The sequence below is a fragment of the Haemaphysalis longicornis genome, unplaced genomic scaffold, assembly GCF_048455015.1.
Source record: "Haemaphysalis longicornis isolate Haplotype H1 unplaced genomic scaffold, Haemaphysalis longicornis Haplotype H1 scaffold_6, whole genome shotgun sequence".
NCBI classification, from domain to species: domain Eukaryota; kingdom Metazoa; phylum Arthropoda; class Arachnida; order Ixodida; family Ixodidae; genus Haemaphysalis; species Haemaphysalis longicornis.
Genome location: NW_027526407.1, coordinates 97267717 through 97283749, shown reverse-complemented (window position 1 = coordinate 97283749; position 16033 = coordinate 97267717). Strand labels below are relative to the sequence as shown.

The following is a 16033-nucleotide window of genomic DNA, read 5'->3' as shown; positions in this document are numbered from 1 at the left end:
CACAAAACGCGCGCAGGCTGGCACGGGCGCTCTAGCGAGTTCTCGTTGGTGTGCTGTTGCCATAGGCACCGACTGCTTGCAGGCAGTGGGCACAGGCCAGAATGAACAGACCCTTGGCCTGGTGCGAACACGCTTTTTACGATACAAGCATGAGGGAGGCAAGCTCCAAATATGGGGGAAAAGCGCATGACATTTGGGCATCTGCGGGTACGCGGAGGGCGTTCATGCACTGTGTAGGTCTCGGCTAGTGAATGCTACGACTACAAGCCGTCCTGGGAGGCTTATCTTGTGCATTTTACAGCCGACAACATGGCAGAAGCGCGGTACGATGATTACTGAGATATTGAGAATGCCCATCCAACAACGCCATTGGTTATGTTTTACAGAACCGAAACTGAAACTTGTTTGATTGCTAACCTTGGGCATCGTCCAATCACGGCACCCCTCCTCCCAACGTCACAGCCTTAGTTGGTGCGGCCGCCGCAAACCGCGCATGGTAGTTTTTCTTCTTTCGCGCTTTGTAAAATAATTACCGATTTGTCAACCGGATAAACGATGAAAAGTGTGCTAATTTGAGCCAGTCTACGCAGTGCAAGCAAAAACGGGAGCTTGACAAATTCACTTCAGTGTCCCTTTAAGGGCCCCGCATAGCCGAAATCCGGCGTCGTCGGTGGCGACTATACCGTGAGCAAAACATCGGCGTGAGTGAAAAATTACTTAGCGTCAACTAGCGACGCCACCTGAAACTCCCGATATTATAAGACGCTGGCCCATTAGATGGCGTGCAAACAGGAGCGGGAATTTTTCACCCTTCACGGGCACCGCTGTCCGGTGCGATGGCTCCAGCGCTGGGATGTAATGCGCCCGTCAGATCCGCGCCCACGCTTGATACACGTTAATGTATATGCCAGTGCTTTTTCCCCCGAAACAACAGGGGAATGGAACACACTGCAACAGCCGATATTGAAAGTGATAGTCGGTTTAAAAACAACCTGAAACCAATCGAATTCTTATCAAACGTCTATGCATTGCACGAGGTAAGAACGGGCTGTAGTTATTGCTACATGTTGCTTTTACTGCGCAGCACTATGGCGGCCGCTACTTTGATTTGGGGGCATCGATGGCGTCCTAACCGAGCGAGCGAAGATAGAAGCACATGCTCCTGATAGCGTGGCTCATTCCACAAGTTGCTACTCTCGTCCACCGAAACTTTAGTGTCACCCAACAACCACTGGCCTCCGACATTCCTCACGTCTTTATTACCCTTCTACCCCGAACTCTGCACTCACAACGTCTACACGTCCTCAATGTATACAGTCCCCCCAAAAGCTCACCTCATCTCTTCTCCTCCCTCTTCCAAGCCGCACTCACACATGCGCAGCAACATTCCCCCATCATCCTGGGGGATTTCAATGCCCTGCATGTGGCCTGGGGCTACCCTCGGACCACACGTAAAGGCCGCATACTCTGGGACATTATACAAGGCCTCCAGCTCACCATACACAATGATTCTACAGCCCCTACCCGCATTGGCAATAGCGTCCAGCGCGAGTCCACTCCCGACCTATCTCCCACTGCCTCGGTCATGCAACATGGCAAGTCCTGCCACAAAACCTCGGCAGCGATTATTATATTGTCTCTATCGTACCTCGCCTCCACTTCCACTGCCCCGACGCTCCCATTCATGCAACACTCACCAACTGGGACACCTTCCGTACCCACACACATCTCCCTCCCCCCGCCGACTCCTCTGCCGAAGCACTAGAGAACTGGATAAAAGACCTTCTACAAGCTCAAACGAATAGCTCCACCACTCTTGACCCCGCTACCCCTTCCGCCTACGTTGACTCCAAAATGCACAATATCTGGGAAGCCTACGCCAGCATCGAGAAGCGGTGGCGCAGGAAAAAACACCGCCGCCCCCTCAAGAAACGCCTGCACCTTCTCCGGTCTCAAATAGAACAACACGCCAACTACCTAGCCCGCAGTAACTGGTTGCAAGTTTGCGACGACCTTCGCGGACAGCTCTCTACGAAACGAGCCTGGGCTCTCCTCCGCCACCTGCTAGACCCCTCCACCTCTCGCCAACAAACGCAACACCGCATCGCACAACTCCTCCATTCTCGAATGACCCTCGGGACACTATTCTAAAAACCCTCATATCTACATACATCCCCCCATCCTTTCCCCCACCTCCTACCACACCTTTCTATACTGGTACTGACAACCCTTCCCTATACACCCCCTTCACATTCGAGGAGGTCAAAGCTGCTCTCGCCGACCTCCGCAGACGCACTGCACCTGGCCCAGACCGCATCACCAACACTCTCCTTCGCCACCTGGATGATCTCACCACTGACCATCTCACCTCCTACCTCAACTCCCACTGGACTGCAGGCACTCTCCCCCAATCCTGGAGGCATTCTGACATCAACCTTATTCCCAAACCTGGTAAACCTCTCATTCTCTCTAACCTCCGCCCCATCTCCCTCACATTCTGCCTTGGAAAACTCCTTGAACATCTTGTCCACACGCGTACACCTTTCCCCCCAATATGCTCGGCTTCCGACCTCATCTCTCCACGCAGGACGCCCTCATCCAAATCGATCACGACCTCCTTCGTACTCCCCCTTCTAAGGACAATGCTGCCCTCCTCGCTCTTGATATCCACAAAGCCTTCGACTACCTCTCTCACATAGCTATCCTCCGCGCCGTCTCCCAGCAGAATCTGGGCCAACGTACTAATCAATACCTCTCCAATTTCCTTAACAACCGCACAGCAACCATCAGACTTGGCCTCCTCCAATCCCAAGCCTTCAAAAGGCCCAACCGCGGTACGCCCCAGGGCGCACTCCTTTCACCTCTCGTATTCAACCTCACCCTCTCCTCTCTTGCCTCCACACTACTTCGCATCCCTTCCCTCCGCAGCTCTATATATGCGGATGATATCACCCTCTGGGTTCATGGTGGCAGTGGTGCACACATTGAACACACCCTACAGGCCGGATTAGACGCAGTCACCTCAGCCATTACCCCACTCGGCCTCTCCTGCTCACCTACGAAATCTGCCCTGCTCGTGTTCGCTCCTCCCCGCACTAAAGCACGTGCCACTTCTCCCATCCAACTCCTTCACGATGGCCACCCTATACCCCATGTCACACAAGTTCGTATTCTCGGGCAATACCTGCAATCCAACCACTCCTGCTCTCATACCATCACATAACTCCGTAACTACACCACCCAAACAATTCATCTCATCCGCCGCGTCGCTAACAAGCAGATGCACGGCATGACTGAAACAGAGCGACTCCGTCTAGTGCAAAGCTTCCTACTCAGTTGACTCACCTACCACCTCCCCTACTTTCCTCTCACTGTCACACAAATCCAGTCCCTGGACGGCCTCCTCAGGAAAGTATACAGAGCGGCCTTACTCCTTCCGCCCTCGGCATCCAGCTCTCGCCTTACTAGCCTAGGCCTCCACAACACCATTACGGAACTCCTCGATGCTCATCGCACTGCACAGTATGTCCGCCTCTCCCTTACCCCCACAGGCCGGCACATCCTCCATCACCTCCGCATCAACCCGCCAACACACCCCCAACCCCCCCTGCCCATCCCCCCACCCATTCGACACCTCATCCGAACCCGGCCTTTACCTCGTAACATGCATCCCTCTCACCATCACCACTGCCGCTTGATCCGCGCTCAGTATCATGCGACACACTAACCCCCTTCCAACCGCACACACTATGTAGACGCAGCCGCCTACCCTGAGGATGAAGCGTTTGCTCTCGCTGTTGTTGGCGACATCAGCCACTCTCCAGTAAGCTCTGCCACGATACGCACCGCATCCCCCACCTCGGCGGAGGAGGCAGCAATAGCTAGCCCTTGCTGTCACCCAGAGCCCCACCCCTCTTCATGTAATCTCTGACTCCCAGCAGGCAATTCGGAACTACATTAAGGGACGCACCTCCCCCCCTGCTCTCAAAATACTACTCACCAATCCCCCCTCCGACCCCGTGGCGCTGGTATGGACTCCGGCCCACACTGGCAGAGGCGCTAATGAGGCGGTACATGACCATGCTCGAGCTTTGACTCTCCGGGCTCCCGCTTCTTTTACGGCTACCCACGGGGCCCCTAGGCCAGTGGCTTCTGAATCACTTTTAACTTACAGGGACATTACCCTGCACCACCGCCTCCTCCGCCGAACTCTGCCTCCACCCCACCCCTCCCTCCCTCACCCCCGCTGCAGCTCACATGTGGCGCATTCTGCAAACACACACCTTCCCCCATCGCACCCAACTGGTCCACACACACCCCCACATTTTCACATCCCCTAATTGCTCAGCATGTGGGGCTCTGGACACCCACTACCACTCCCTTTGTGAGTGCCCAGCCTCCCCATATCCCCCTCTACCCTCCCCCACCCTTTGGGAACAGGCCCTGGGGAGCCCAGACATCTCCGATCAACTATTGGTGACGCCGCGGGCACTGGACGTCGCGGAGGCCTTATGGTCATCCGCCACCCCCCCTTCCTAATCCCAGAGACTAATAAAGTTTGTTCGCTCTCTCTCTCCTAACCACAAGACCTTTACGCGGGAGGTTCAAACATGGTTTACAAAAACATGCTCGGCGGCGCGGCGAGATAAGAGTTGCGCGCTCCGCCCTCTGTTCGCTGCTAACGCGATCACTTGTTGAGATGCAGCAGCTATGCGCCGTCACCGAGAAAACTGCAGTTCGCGCTGCGCACAAATTTTGCATTTGGGGAGTATAGTGATCGTAAGCCATTTTTTTATGTGCATTGTTGTGACTTATCCGGTGTTTCATGGCTCTATTCACAAAGTGGCAAATAGCCCGTGTATATCCTGCATGTTTTGGGTGCTACCCGGCGATTATTGGGTGTGCCGATATACACCCGCCCAATTTTTTACCAATATCACGGGAGTGTCGACCGTTCGGTCGATCAGCGCCGCGTGATGGAGTGATAGGGCACACTGGGTGAGAGTAGCCGCATGCGCACTAAGCAAAACCGCTGCTGCCGTCGTCTGCAAGGCTGTTCCAAGAGCAGACGGCGACCCCCGATTTTTGTTATTCGCTTATCACACCGCCTGCCATACTCGGAATTTTTATTCGGGGCCAGGCACGTGGCGCCAACTGAAAACAGAATAATCAGCGTTTCTGAACGAACCTTGCGCTGAGCGAACCTTGCGCTCGACAGTGCTGATTACTCTTGTTTTCAATTGGCGCCACGTGACAGATCGTGAAGAAAAATTTCGAGTGCGGCAGGCAGTATGATAAGCGAATAACAAAAATCGGGGGCGGCTGTCTGCTCTTAGAACAGCCTAGCAGATGACGGCAGCAGCGGCGTTTGCTTAGTGCGCATGCGGCTACCCTCGCCCAGTTTGCCGTATCACTCCATTACGCGGCGCTGATCGACCGAACGGTCGACGCTCCCGTGATATTGGTAAATAATTTGGCGGGTGTACATCTGGGTACAAAATATACTGAGTTGACCGCTTACTTGTCAAAATCTGTCCGTTCACTGTGGAATTGTACACCATTAGGAATGTCCGCCTCGCCTCCTACCGGAAGCGACTCAGTTATGGGAAATGGCTGGAACTAGTATACTTTATTACAGTTGTACCGGAACGACGTTGGAGTAATCGAACTACAACATTCCTAGGGAAATAATAAGTCTCTTGAACAACTATCACTCGCGGTTTTACAACAAATTAGAGGGGCCCTTACGGAAGGCGTATAGGAAGCGCCACGCGCTGTCCCAACAGATAGTGCGCGAGCGATACGAACGCGGGGAAATTGAATAGAGCGAACCTCAACTGTATTCATCATGTGAGTTGAGAGAGGAGAGGCGAAGAGCGTTCGGGGTGGGAGGGGGATAAAATATACATATAGTTAACAAATGAAAGAATGCTTGATCGCATAGGCGTGCGCAGAGTTCTCAATTTTGGGGGACAAAGTCTTACCGCTGCGCACCCCCCCCCCCCCCCCCCCCCCAGAGCAACTCCCGACCTCTTCTCACTGAAGGCCTTGCGGTGCGAACGCAGTGCAAAGAGGGATGGTTATGAAATTTTTATTTCAATGTGATGGAATTGCAACACACACAAAATATTTCTGAGCAGAAATTTTACTTTCATGTGTTACATCGGCAAGGCATGGGGCAAATTTGGCGCCCCCTTCAGATTATTAGAGGGGGCGGCCGCCCCCCCTGCCCCCCCTGTGCGCACGCCTATGCTTGATCGCATTTACAAACTATACTCGGTGACAACTTAAAGGCCAACTGCAACGAAATTTTCGGCTCAGTAAATGCACTATTTCCCGGTAGTATAATCTTAAAAGTTGCTACCTGCAAAATTTGGAGGCCCAAATGTGCTTTGCTGCATCGTAAACGAAGATTAAAAACGCTCTTTTCAAACCGAAACTGGAAAAAAAGGGCAGCCATTACGGACGGCCGGAAGTGGCGTTACACTCAGGAATCGAGTGGGCGCAGCCGGCGGATTTTCCCACAGCTGCCTGTGAGAAGACGGCGCGCATTCGATGTGTTTAGGGTCGTCTGTTGCTTTAGACATTTAAAACATGCGGGAAAAGAGGTTTGGAAGTTCGTGCAACCAATATTACTTCGTTGTGAGCTGCTGAGACGCGCCTGTAGTCGTTCGGTAAAACGAAAATACAGGCACCGCGAGACGTCGTGGCGAAGCTGGGTGCACAAAAGGCAGTGGTCTAGCGCTAGATGGGCGCCGGCACAGCTAATGTGCCCTGTGCCGATCGAACCATCCTGTGTTTGTGAGAGAAAAGAAAAAAAAATAGCTACCGTGGGAGGGAAGTGTAGAAACATGCCGGCTAGGGTGTAGGTTTCAGCGCATGTTGTGAAAGTTCAAATCCAGAATTTTATTATTTTTGTTTACGCGGGCAGTTTTGTTCCTGTTAGCAGGGTACCCGCGCCAAATCTTTAGATAATGATGCCATGCAGCGACGAAAGCACTGTAGTGTCTTCACTCATGAAGCAGTGACCTTCCCCGAGGCTCAGTACTGCGAAATGTGGCCTCGTTTTTTGTTTTTCTAACTGGCGAGAGAAATGTTGCCAACAGCGGCTAGTATTTATTTGTTTTTTGACGAAGTAGTTTGAGCTGAATCGATTCCGTGTAGTGCGCCGCGTGCTGTACTCGTCCGCGCCCCTAGCGGCGCGATGAAGTGACAACAGCAGGCCTCTCAAGCTTGGACGTTCCCTGTCTTCCCTATAGGCGGCGTAAAAATCGACGCCCCACGTGACCAACCTAAAGCGCTGTTTTCGACCATCAAGCCCACCAGACGGCGCAGGCAAAATGTTACTTTTGGTATAGAATACAAAACATTCATTCCGTGACTCAAAGAGCCCCACACAGTTCGCTTACAATGTGTTATTTAAAAATACTATTAACAAGTTCCGCATCAAACATCCGTTGAGCAAAAATGTACGCAACTTTTTACGAACAGCCGACTGGTGCACCACCTCGTTTCTGAATTCGCAACCACAAAGCCGCCAATTCAAATTGAAACCGCTGCAACGGCCGACCGTTTCAATGTGCGCGGAGCACCGGTTTCGTGACTGTTATTGCTGTTATGTGCTTTTGCGTCCATCAGTTGTTGAGAGGACTGGCAAAACACGGGAATTGAGTGCTTGTGGAATGACAAATGTGGGAAATTCCGCATCGGAAGGCAGCTGTCGAGGCCAGAATATTCGATTCTTCCAACAGAAGGTGAGTGTTATGCACTCCGCTAGAAAGACGGTGCAAAGGAAACCGTTGTCGCCGTCAATACTTCATTTGTGCCCTTCGTTCGAAATCTTAGCGCAAGTGAACGAGTTGTTATGGCAAAAAAAAAATGTTGTCACGAAAGCGACGTACAATTGCAGCGATCGAAATGAAATGATGTCCTGGCCTCTGTAAACTTGCGGATGTCAATAAACGATTTGTTCTCACTTGCTGCTCACTGTGGTCTGTGCCAGTCGAGGCCATCTGGTCACCTGGCGTAACATCACTTCACTAGCGCGGCGCAAGTAAACACGCGACCAGCGTGCCAGCCAGGAGCCAGCAGGAGCAGCCACGGCCGGACTCGACGCCCCTTTCGCGCGCGGGAGGAGGAGAGTCGAGTCCGGCCGTGGAGCAGCGAGCCGGCGGCCGCCGTGCGAGGGCAGCCATGTTATTAAGGAGCTCAAGCGGCCTGTGCAAAAAGCATCCGCCATGTTTACAAAGCCGTGTTTACAGCGCCATCAAGCGGGCGTACTGGGTAGTTCACGACGCCGCCACTACGCTTTTTCTGGCACTACAGGCAAAGCTAGACCTTTGCTTCTCTAAAATCCTCCCTGTTCTGTGACAACAGCGTATCACCTCGCGTCGGCGCAGAGCTCTTCGATGCCGTCGGCGTAGTCGCGCTCTCGAAAAGTCGACCGGCCAATCGCTAGGTGCTGTACTCGTTCACGCCCCGACCGGCCGCGACAACAGCGTATCGTCTCGCCCCGGCCGTTCTGCTCGTAGAGACGCCCGGCCGCGAGCTTGCAGCGCGCCGCACAGCCGCCATAGTCGTTCGCGCGCCGATGCACCGAGCGGCCGCGGCAACGGCGTATCGTCTCGCGTCGGCCGTACACGCGTTTCGCGTGCTCATCGAGTAGACCGAGAGCCTGCTGCCGCCGTCGCGACCACGAAATCGGTGGCTGTGCTACTGCCGTATTTGCTCTTTATGTATCGGCAACCCAGAGTTGCTTCAGCTTTTCGCATTACGGAAACCAATTATTCATGCAAGATGTACGAATTACACTGCTCACTTGCGTGGGGCCGCACGTAAAAGGGCTACAGAGAGGAGAGGCGACGGCCGCACGGGAGTCCTAACTGGCACGTCACATCCGGAAGTCCGCACTAGTTGCGGCGACACTCCGCTAGGTGCTGCGTCGGCTGAAGTGGCGTGTTTTCGAACGGTTTTAATAAAAAAACTGCGCGTTTGTGGAGCTTAAAGGAGCCATGAAGAGAAAACAAAAGTTTGTTTTATTCGAAAGATTAGGTGTTTCATAGTACCCCAAGCGCTTTCCCGGAAGCAAATGATGCTTTATTCACTGAGAAATAAGGCAATTTAAGCCAAAATTTTAAATCTCCCGCTAAAATTGAACATTCCGTGACGTGTACAATGGCGTCATACAGCCGGTCCATGAAACAGATACTTAGTATGTCGACTCCATATAGCACCCACACGCGGGAGTCCACCGAGACGGCGGCCATTTTAAAAATACTAGTAAAACCTAGTGCACCCGCAGCCCTAGTCATGGAATCGCCTGATCCGGAGAACAAAACTCTCGCCGAGGAGCTCGGGCTTGCATTTAACAACCTCACACCACTTGAACGCTCAATGCTTCTAAGTGCACGAGCGGCAAGAGTTGTGGGATACGCGGTGGACGGGAAAGCGACCATTCCGCGATAGCCACAACAGACGAACGGCCTGCCGTCGGCACCGCTGCCTCGTCAGCCCCGTCGCGACGGACGAATACAGACTGGTACGTATGTGCCGTATTTTTATTACGGTTAATAATAGTTCAATTTCAGTAGCAGTATCGCTTATGCCAGTTTGCCGGTGTCGTGTATGGAAAGCCGTTCGCGCGAGCTCTCTGCTTCGACCAGAAAGATACGAGCGTCAATGCGCGGTGTTTACGGCATTTTTCCCCCAAGGTCAGAGCGCCTCGAACCCGAAAATTCGTCTGCGCGACGGCGAGATGTCGAGCTCGGCCAGGCGGTAGTTTCGTACGCATTGGCGCACACGCTTGCGTGTTCGTTCGGAACTTCAACCGTTTACTCCACCGTTCTTTGTCATAAAAAGAATGTGCAGTATGTTTCACGGGCATTTAGCTCGCTATGCAAACTGTAAGCCCTGCCTAACATGCGTTTGCTTTTGCCGGCCTCCGCCAATCGCAGAGCATTCCCAAGTGACATCACAGGTTCTGTTGCGGAAAATGAGCTGGTGGGTCGCATGGTCATTTCCTTTTTTCCTAATTATGTAGCTTATTTGAGCGAAGTTTGCGTTATAGGTGGTGTCGTTATGGTGCTAACGAGGCAATCTTTCGAATGAACCAAACTTGTGTTTTAAATGCATAGCATTTTAGTAACTCACAATGTCACGCGGCGTTGGCGTGCCTTGTCGTAGTCCGCATGCGCGCCTTGTCGTAGTCCGCAGGCGCGCCTTGTCGTAGTCCGCAGCCAGGAAGAAATAACAGTTTCCGGCGCCCGGTTGCGAACCCATGACGCCGCGGGCAGAGCGCAAGGTGCCCGGCGCACTACCCACCGAGCCACGAAACCGACACAGCTTTCGATGCACCGAACGTGCCTTATATCCTTCACTCATTTCTCGTTTGTTTCGAAAGCGCCACAAGTTGTCCCGCGCCTCCAAAAAATGGCGACACGGGTCCCGCGATCGAGAGATACGACTTGCCGGCGCACCCCCTCGGAAATGCTGTGCATTTGATCGTGCCCCTCGCGAGGGGGATGTCTTTCTTCGCAGCGGCCTACGTAATCCCAGCCCAGAACCAAAGTGGCCGGGCGTGTCATTCAAACACCCACTCCCCGCACGGCAAAGCTTCGTTTGACCTGCAGTTCGTTTCTTGTCATTCGTTCTGCCTACATTTTTTTTTCTCTTCATGGCTCCTTTAAAATTGGGTCACATGGTACTTTAGAGGTGCATACCACACATTGAAGCACAATTTAGGGCAGGTAAATTTTCGTTGCAGTTGGCCTTTAAGAACGGCATCGGAAGTTGCCGCTGTGCCTTATCACCGTAGCCGGATGTTTCTCCGCGCGGCGCAAGTAGGGCGTTACTGGGAGTATTTTGAACATGGCGTGAGCCGTTCCCGTGATTTTTTGGACTTACTATGCTTATAAACAACTCCAGTGACGACAAACAAACTGCGTGAGACAAGGCAGACGATATCACGTATTAATAGAAAACCCCTTTCAAAACGCGCGCACACTGACGTCACGGGTCCGGCGCTTTGGCGGAATGATACACAACATGAGGTGGTGCCGTTCTTGAGTTGTAACCGAGTATACCATGTTTTGCTTCACACGTTTGGGCTGCACCCCGATCAATCGTGTTTTGTGTCGTGCAGGGAATATCTTCGCTGTCCAACCACGTTCACACCGAGGCAGGGCGGGAATTTCGAAAAACTATGTTATTTATTGGGCTACCTAAGCGTGAAATAGCGCCAGAATTAATCTGTACCCTGCAGATTTGATTTTGATTGTGGAGTTTAACGCGCCGACGCAACGCAGGCGATGAGGCGCGCCGTAGTGGAGGGCTGCGGATTAATTTTGACCACCTGGGGATCTTTAACGTGCGCCGAAATCTCGTACACACGGGCATTTTTGCTTTTCGCCTCCATCAGAAAAGCGGCCACCGCGGCCGGGAATCGAACCCGCGACCTGCTCAGCAGCGCAACGCCTTAGCCACTGAGCCACCGTGGCGGGTCTGTACCCTAGAGCAGTTTTCAAACATTCGAATGGGTTACTTATACCAGCAAAAACCAGTTCGAGTTTGAAGCGCGCCTGCGACATAATGAGAAATTCATGACAATATTTTAGCCCCTTCCATTCTCTCAGAGGAGTATAATTGTTAAAATTCAGCCACGAAGAGTAACTACAACCTGGTAAAAATGTTCTTCCGCATTTTGAATCCTGCATGAGTCGATTTATTGCGTGGTTTAATGATCCGAATGTACATCTACGCTACGGGCGCACCGTAGTTAAGGGTTCCGGATTAATTTTGAACCCCTGGTTATTTTTTAATGTGCACCAAAATCGTTACACACGGGCGTTTTCGCTTTTAGCCTCCATGTGAAAAGCAGCCACCACGGCAGTCATCGAACCCGCGTCCTTGGGCTCAGAAGCGTAACGCCTTAGCCACTGAGCCACCACGGCATGTGCCTCTATCAGTGAGCCGGTCTGGCACTTCTTTTTATAGGTATAGCTAAGATATATTTTGTAATTTCCTATTTGTATTATGCACCCCCTCTGTAACGGCATCTGGGCCAATAGGGGGCCTAAATAAAGAAAAAAAGACAAGGTACCCGGTGAAAAGAAGCATGTAGAGTCTTTAAACCGCTTTGATAAAACAGCACCAATGAAATGTGTCCATAACCCCTTCAGTATCTCTTTAATCTTCACCCCGGTCTGGACAAGTGCTGTGGATCCTATATACGCGGGGCCGATGGCAGCCGCCGCGGCCGTTTTCGTGATGGAGGAGAAAAACGGAAACGCCCGTGTGTCGAGATTTTGGCACAGGTCTGGATCCCCAGGAGGTCGAAATTAATCCGAAGCTTTTCCCCTATAGGGCTCCGCATAGTTCGGGTGGTGCTTTGGCGCGTAACATACTCGTATTGTTTGTTTACTCTTCGTTTAAGTTGCCAACCGTTCCGTTTGCACCTTAGATAAACTAAACTTCCCTGAATGGAGTTACTTGAACCTAAAGTTGTGTTCTTTTTTTTTTATTTTGAGTGTGTTCCTCTCTCTGCTTTCTCCGCACTTACCCAGTCTTCGCAGGTTGTGCCATGGGCTCCGAAGAAGTAATGATGGAGGCAATTCGAGAGTTGGGAGACGACCAAGAGCTCGCCAACAGCGAACGGCTCGTCGTCCTGAAGCTGGACCGCCTGTGGACGGTCCCAGAGACAACTGTGCCTGAGAACGTCTTCTTCGACTCAAAGGCCAAGAGGTTCACGATGACTCAGGAGGAGTTCGTGTCCAACGGGGCCTTCTTCGCCAAATTTCAGTTCGCGGCGGCTGCCTTCGCCGCGTGCGACGAGTTCAGCACGCCCGTGCCGGCCTTCCTTAATACGGCCAAAGAAGTCCTCCAGGGAGCGCGGACTTTGGTCATCATTCACAACCGGTGAGAGCGCGAAACTGCTGACGAAAGTGCCCAACAAAATGGTAATCATTGATTGTCGATCAAATTGACATGAAATCAAAGAGAACGTGTGCCTTTCCACAGCGAATTCATGCTCGGATGTGTTCATCGTTTATTACACTAAACTTTTTTTCCTCCCATATACTCCCTAGAGGTCCTTTTTCGCCTGTCCTCTAGTGATCCTCCTTGTAGGAGTTTTTTTACTACATGGAACAGGGAGGTTTTGTTTACCTCCTCAAAACAGGGCGTTTTTAGGTTATAGAAAGGAGGTATTTAGAGAATGTTAAGAAATGTTCGGGAGAATTTAAGGGGGTCAAAATGGAGTATTCTTTACTTCCTGAAGGGCGTTTTTAAGTGGTGTTTATGGAATTTTTAGGCGGTTGAATAGGAGCCTATTATGGCTCCCTTTGGAAGTACTTATGTTATTTTAGGGGCGTTTTTAGGAGGTTCAAGGGAAGCATTTACTTCTTTTGCATGGAGGTTTACGTTTTGTAGGCCTCGCGATGGGAGTTTTTAGGAGGTTCAAGGGAAGCATATATTTCTTTTGAATGGAGTTTTGCTAAAGTTGGGGCGGTTCTGTAAGCCTTCCGAAAGGAGTTTTTTCAAGGCTACAAGGGAGAATTTCTAGTTCCCTGCGGGAGTACTGATTTCACACGGTTTTTCTCGATTTCAGGTTTATTTCAAACGAACTTTCGCAGACAAGTTTACATGGTACATGGTGTACACAAGGAGGTTCCGAAATAAATACTTATGGCGACCTCATATTAGAAATCACAAATGGTACATTGCTAAATAACACGCCAGTTCGGAATTGAAGACAGCAATACGATGCTAGTTGAACAAACCGTAGAAACAATATTACTACAAGAACTGGAAATACGCGAAAAACAAAGATAGACACAAACACAACCGCATGGTAAGTGAAATCATTATAGAATACTAGCGGATCGAGAACGCGTCAGTACTTATCAGAACTTATCAGTACGCATCAGCGCTCAGAACACAGTGAAAAAAATGGTTGCAGTGGTTCACAACAACAAAAAAATTCAGTAGGTGGTGAAATGAGCGAGAGCTGTCTGCTAGTTGAACAAATTGTAGAAACAATAATAATACAAGAACTGGAAATACTTGAAAAACAGATAGGCACAAACACAACCGCATGGTAAGTGAAATCATTATATAATATTAGAGGATCGAGAACGCGTCAGTATTTATCAGAACTTATCAGTACGTATCAGTACTAAGTACACAAAGTGAAGAAAAAACAGTTGCAGTGGTTTACAACAACAAAACAATTTTTCAATTTGTGGTGAAATGAGCGAGAGCTGTGCAACGATTTGATATTGAAAGGTAACAAGCATTTTGTAGGTGGTAAAGGCACAAGAGATAAATGATGTAGGAGACAGACTGCAGTGAGATGGCTATGGATGAATGAGTAATATAAAAAACGAAAAATATGCTGCGGAAAATACCAGCGCGTTTTGATAAAGACACAAATGCGCCAAGAAAAGTGACCGAGTCTGACGGGTTAATTGCAATGATATAGAACTTAATGGGTGGTATCGCGACAGCTTCTTTAGAGTGAGAACAAAAAGCCATGAAATTCGTGTTTTTCGGATAATTTTTAGTTGATTCATTTCGCACCAGTTGCCAATATTATTTAGATAATTGTTTCAAGTTAAATTAGTTTGTTAATATTATTGCTTCACTGAAAGATAGCTGTATTATCAGCATACAGAACGGCCCATCAAATATCCCCTTTTCAGTAAAAAAAGAAAGAAAAAGTCAGAAATATAATACGGAATTCTTTTTGACTACTATCCAATGATTACAGGATTGAAAACAAATATTAGTGAGCGATATTGATGCGATAAAAGTTAATTAGTTCTAAATACTTCACACGTGATTTGGTGCAGGCAAGGTCCAAAAAGGCATGTTCCACAAACGTTAGAGCTCTGTGTGCCTTCTTGGGATATTGAATGTTGAAAACCCAGAATGATGCAAACAGACTACACAGTCCTCCCAGTAAAGATGATGCAGTCAAGACACGCTGGCCATCGATGTGGAGGCTAACTTCCCCGTTCACGGAATGCAGGCAGGGAGTCAGATGAACATCTGCCTGAAAAAGCAAAAAAGAAAAAAAAATTCCCCACACGCAAAATTCAAAACAAACACTATGGTTAAATGAACTTAATAATTCGGTACAGTAATAAAATTGTAAGGCCAGGTTCCCTGCGAATTCCAGTACCTAAATTAGGAATGCAAAGGCTTCATAAAACCAAGTGCCAGTACATTAACCGTCGTGGCTTTTGCAGCAATAAAAAAGATATTACTTCCGCACAATATACTCGAGCATAACTTTAAATGTCAGTGAAGATAAAATGCAAGTCTATGTAGGTTGATAGATTAGTTTTTGTTTTTTACTGAAAAACACTTTGGTATTGCATGCTTTTGTTAACTGCTGTTTCTTGCTTTAAGATGCCAGCTTGCATCTATTCAAGTGAGTAGGCACACAGTTAAAGGTGCAAACCCTTACACTGCCTCTCCCTTACCATGGTGGCTCACTTTCATAGAAAAAGTGCAGCTTTTGCGAGCTGGACGGCTGTTGCAAGCCGTGGCAATACTCACTTCTGCTGGAGGGGCCAACTTGGTTTCCGAATGCAGCCTTGCCTTGTACAGCACAGCCTATCCTGCCTTAAAGGAGTACTGACACGAAATTTTTATGTTACGTTTTTTTCGCTGCTATGCGTGCCTACCAGCCCACTAATCATAGAGTGACAGATTAGACGGTCGAGCGCAGCGTAAACATTCATTTACGGCGTCGTTTATTCGTGCCAGTTTCGGTTTCGACTGAAAAACGCCGAGCGGCCGCCATGACAGCTTGTATAACATGACGTCACCATTCTTGCCGTATCGCTGCCTCTCTGGAAGCGCGTGCGAGCGAGCGCACGCGCGCGCCCAGACCGGCCGAGATTTTCGCCGTCCCCACAGGCCCGGGCAGCATGACGTCAGTCCCAAAGCCATGACGTGTACACACGCCCGAGCAGCGCGCGCCAACCACAGCCAGCGCGTCGGCTTCGTCACGGGAGCCCCGACGTCGGCA

At 50.3% G+C, this 16033-nt stretch overlaps 1 protein-coding gene across 2 annotated transcripts in view; it reads left to right on the top strand.

The window, feature by feature from the left end:
- The window catches only part of LOC144141071 (uncharacterized), a 42028-nt gene that overhangs the window by 1530 nt on the left and 24465 nt on the right, over nt 1-16033 (top strand). The window contains exon 2 of one of the 2 annotated variants that reach the window (XM_077672581.1): nt 12570-12912. In XM_077672581.1, coding sequence (XP_077528707.1) covers nt 12578-12912 — 335 coding nt within the window. In that variant the 5' untranslated portion in view covers nt 12570-12577. Of the gene's footprint in view, nt 1-12560; nt 12913-16033 lie in introns of both variants that reach the window. The other variant, XM_077672580.1, reaches the window with a different exon arrangement.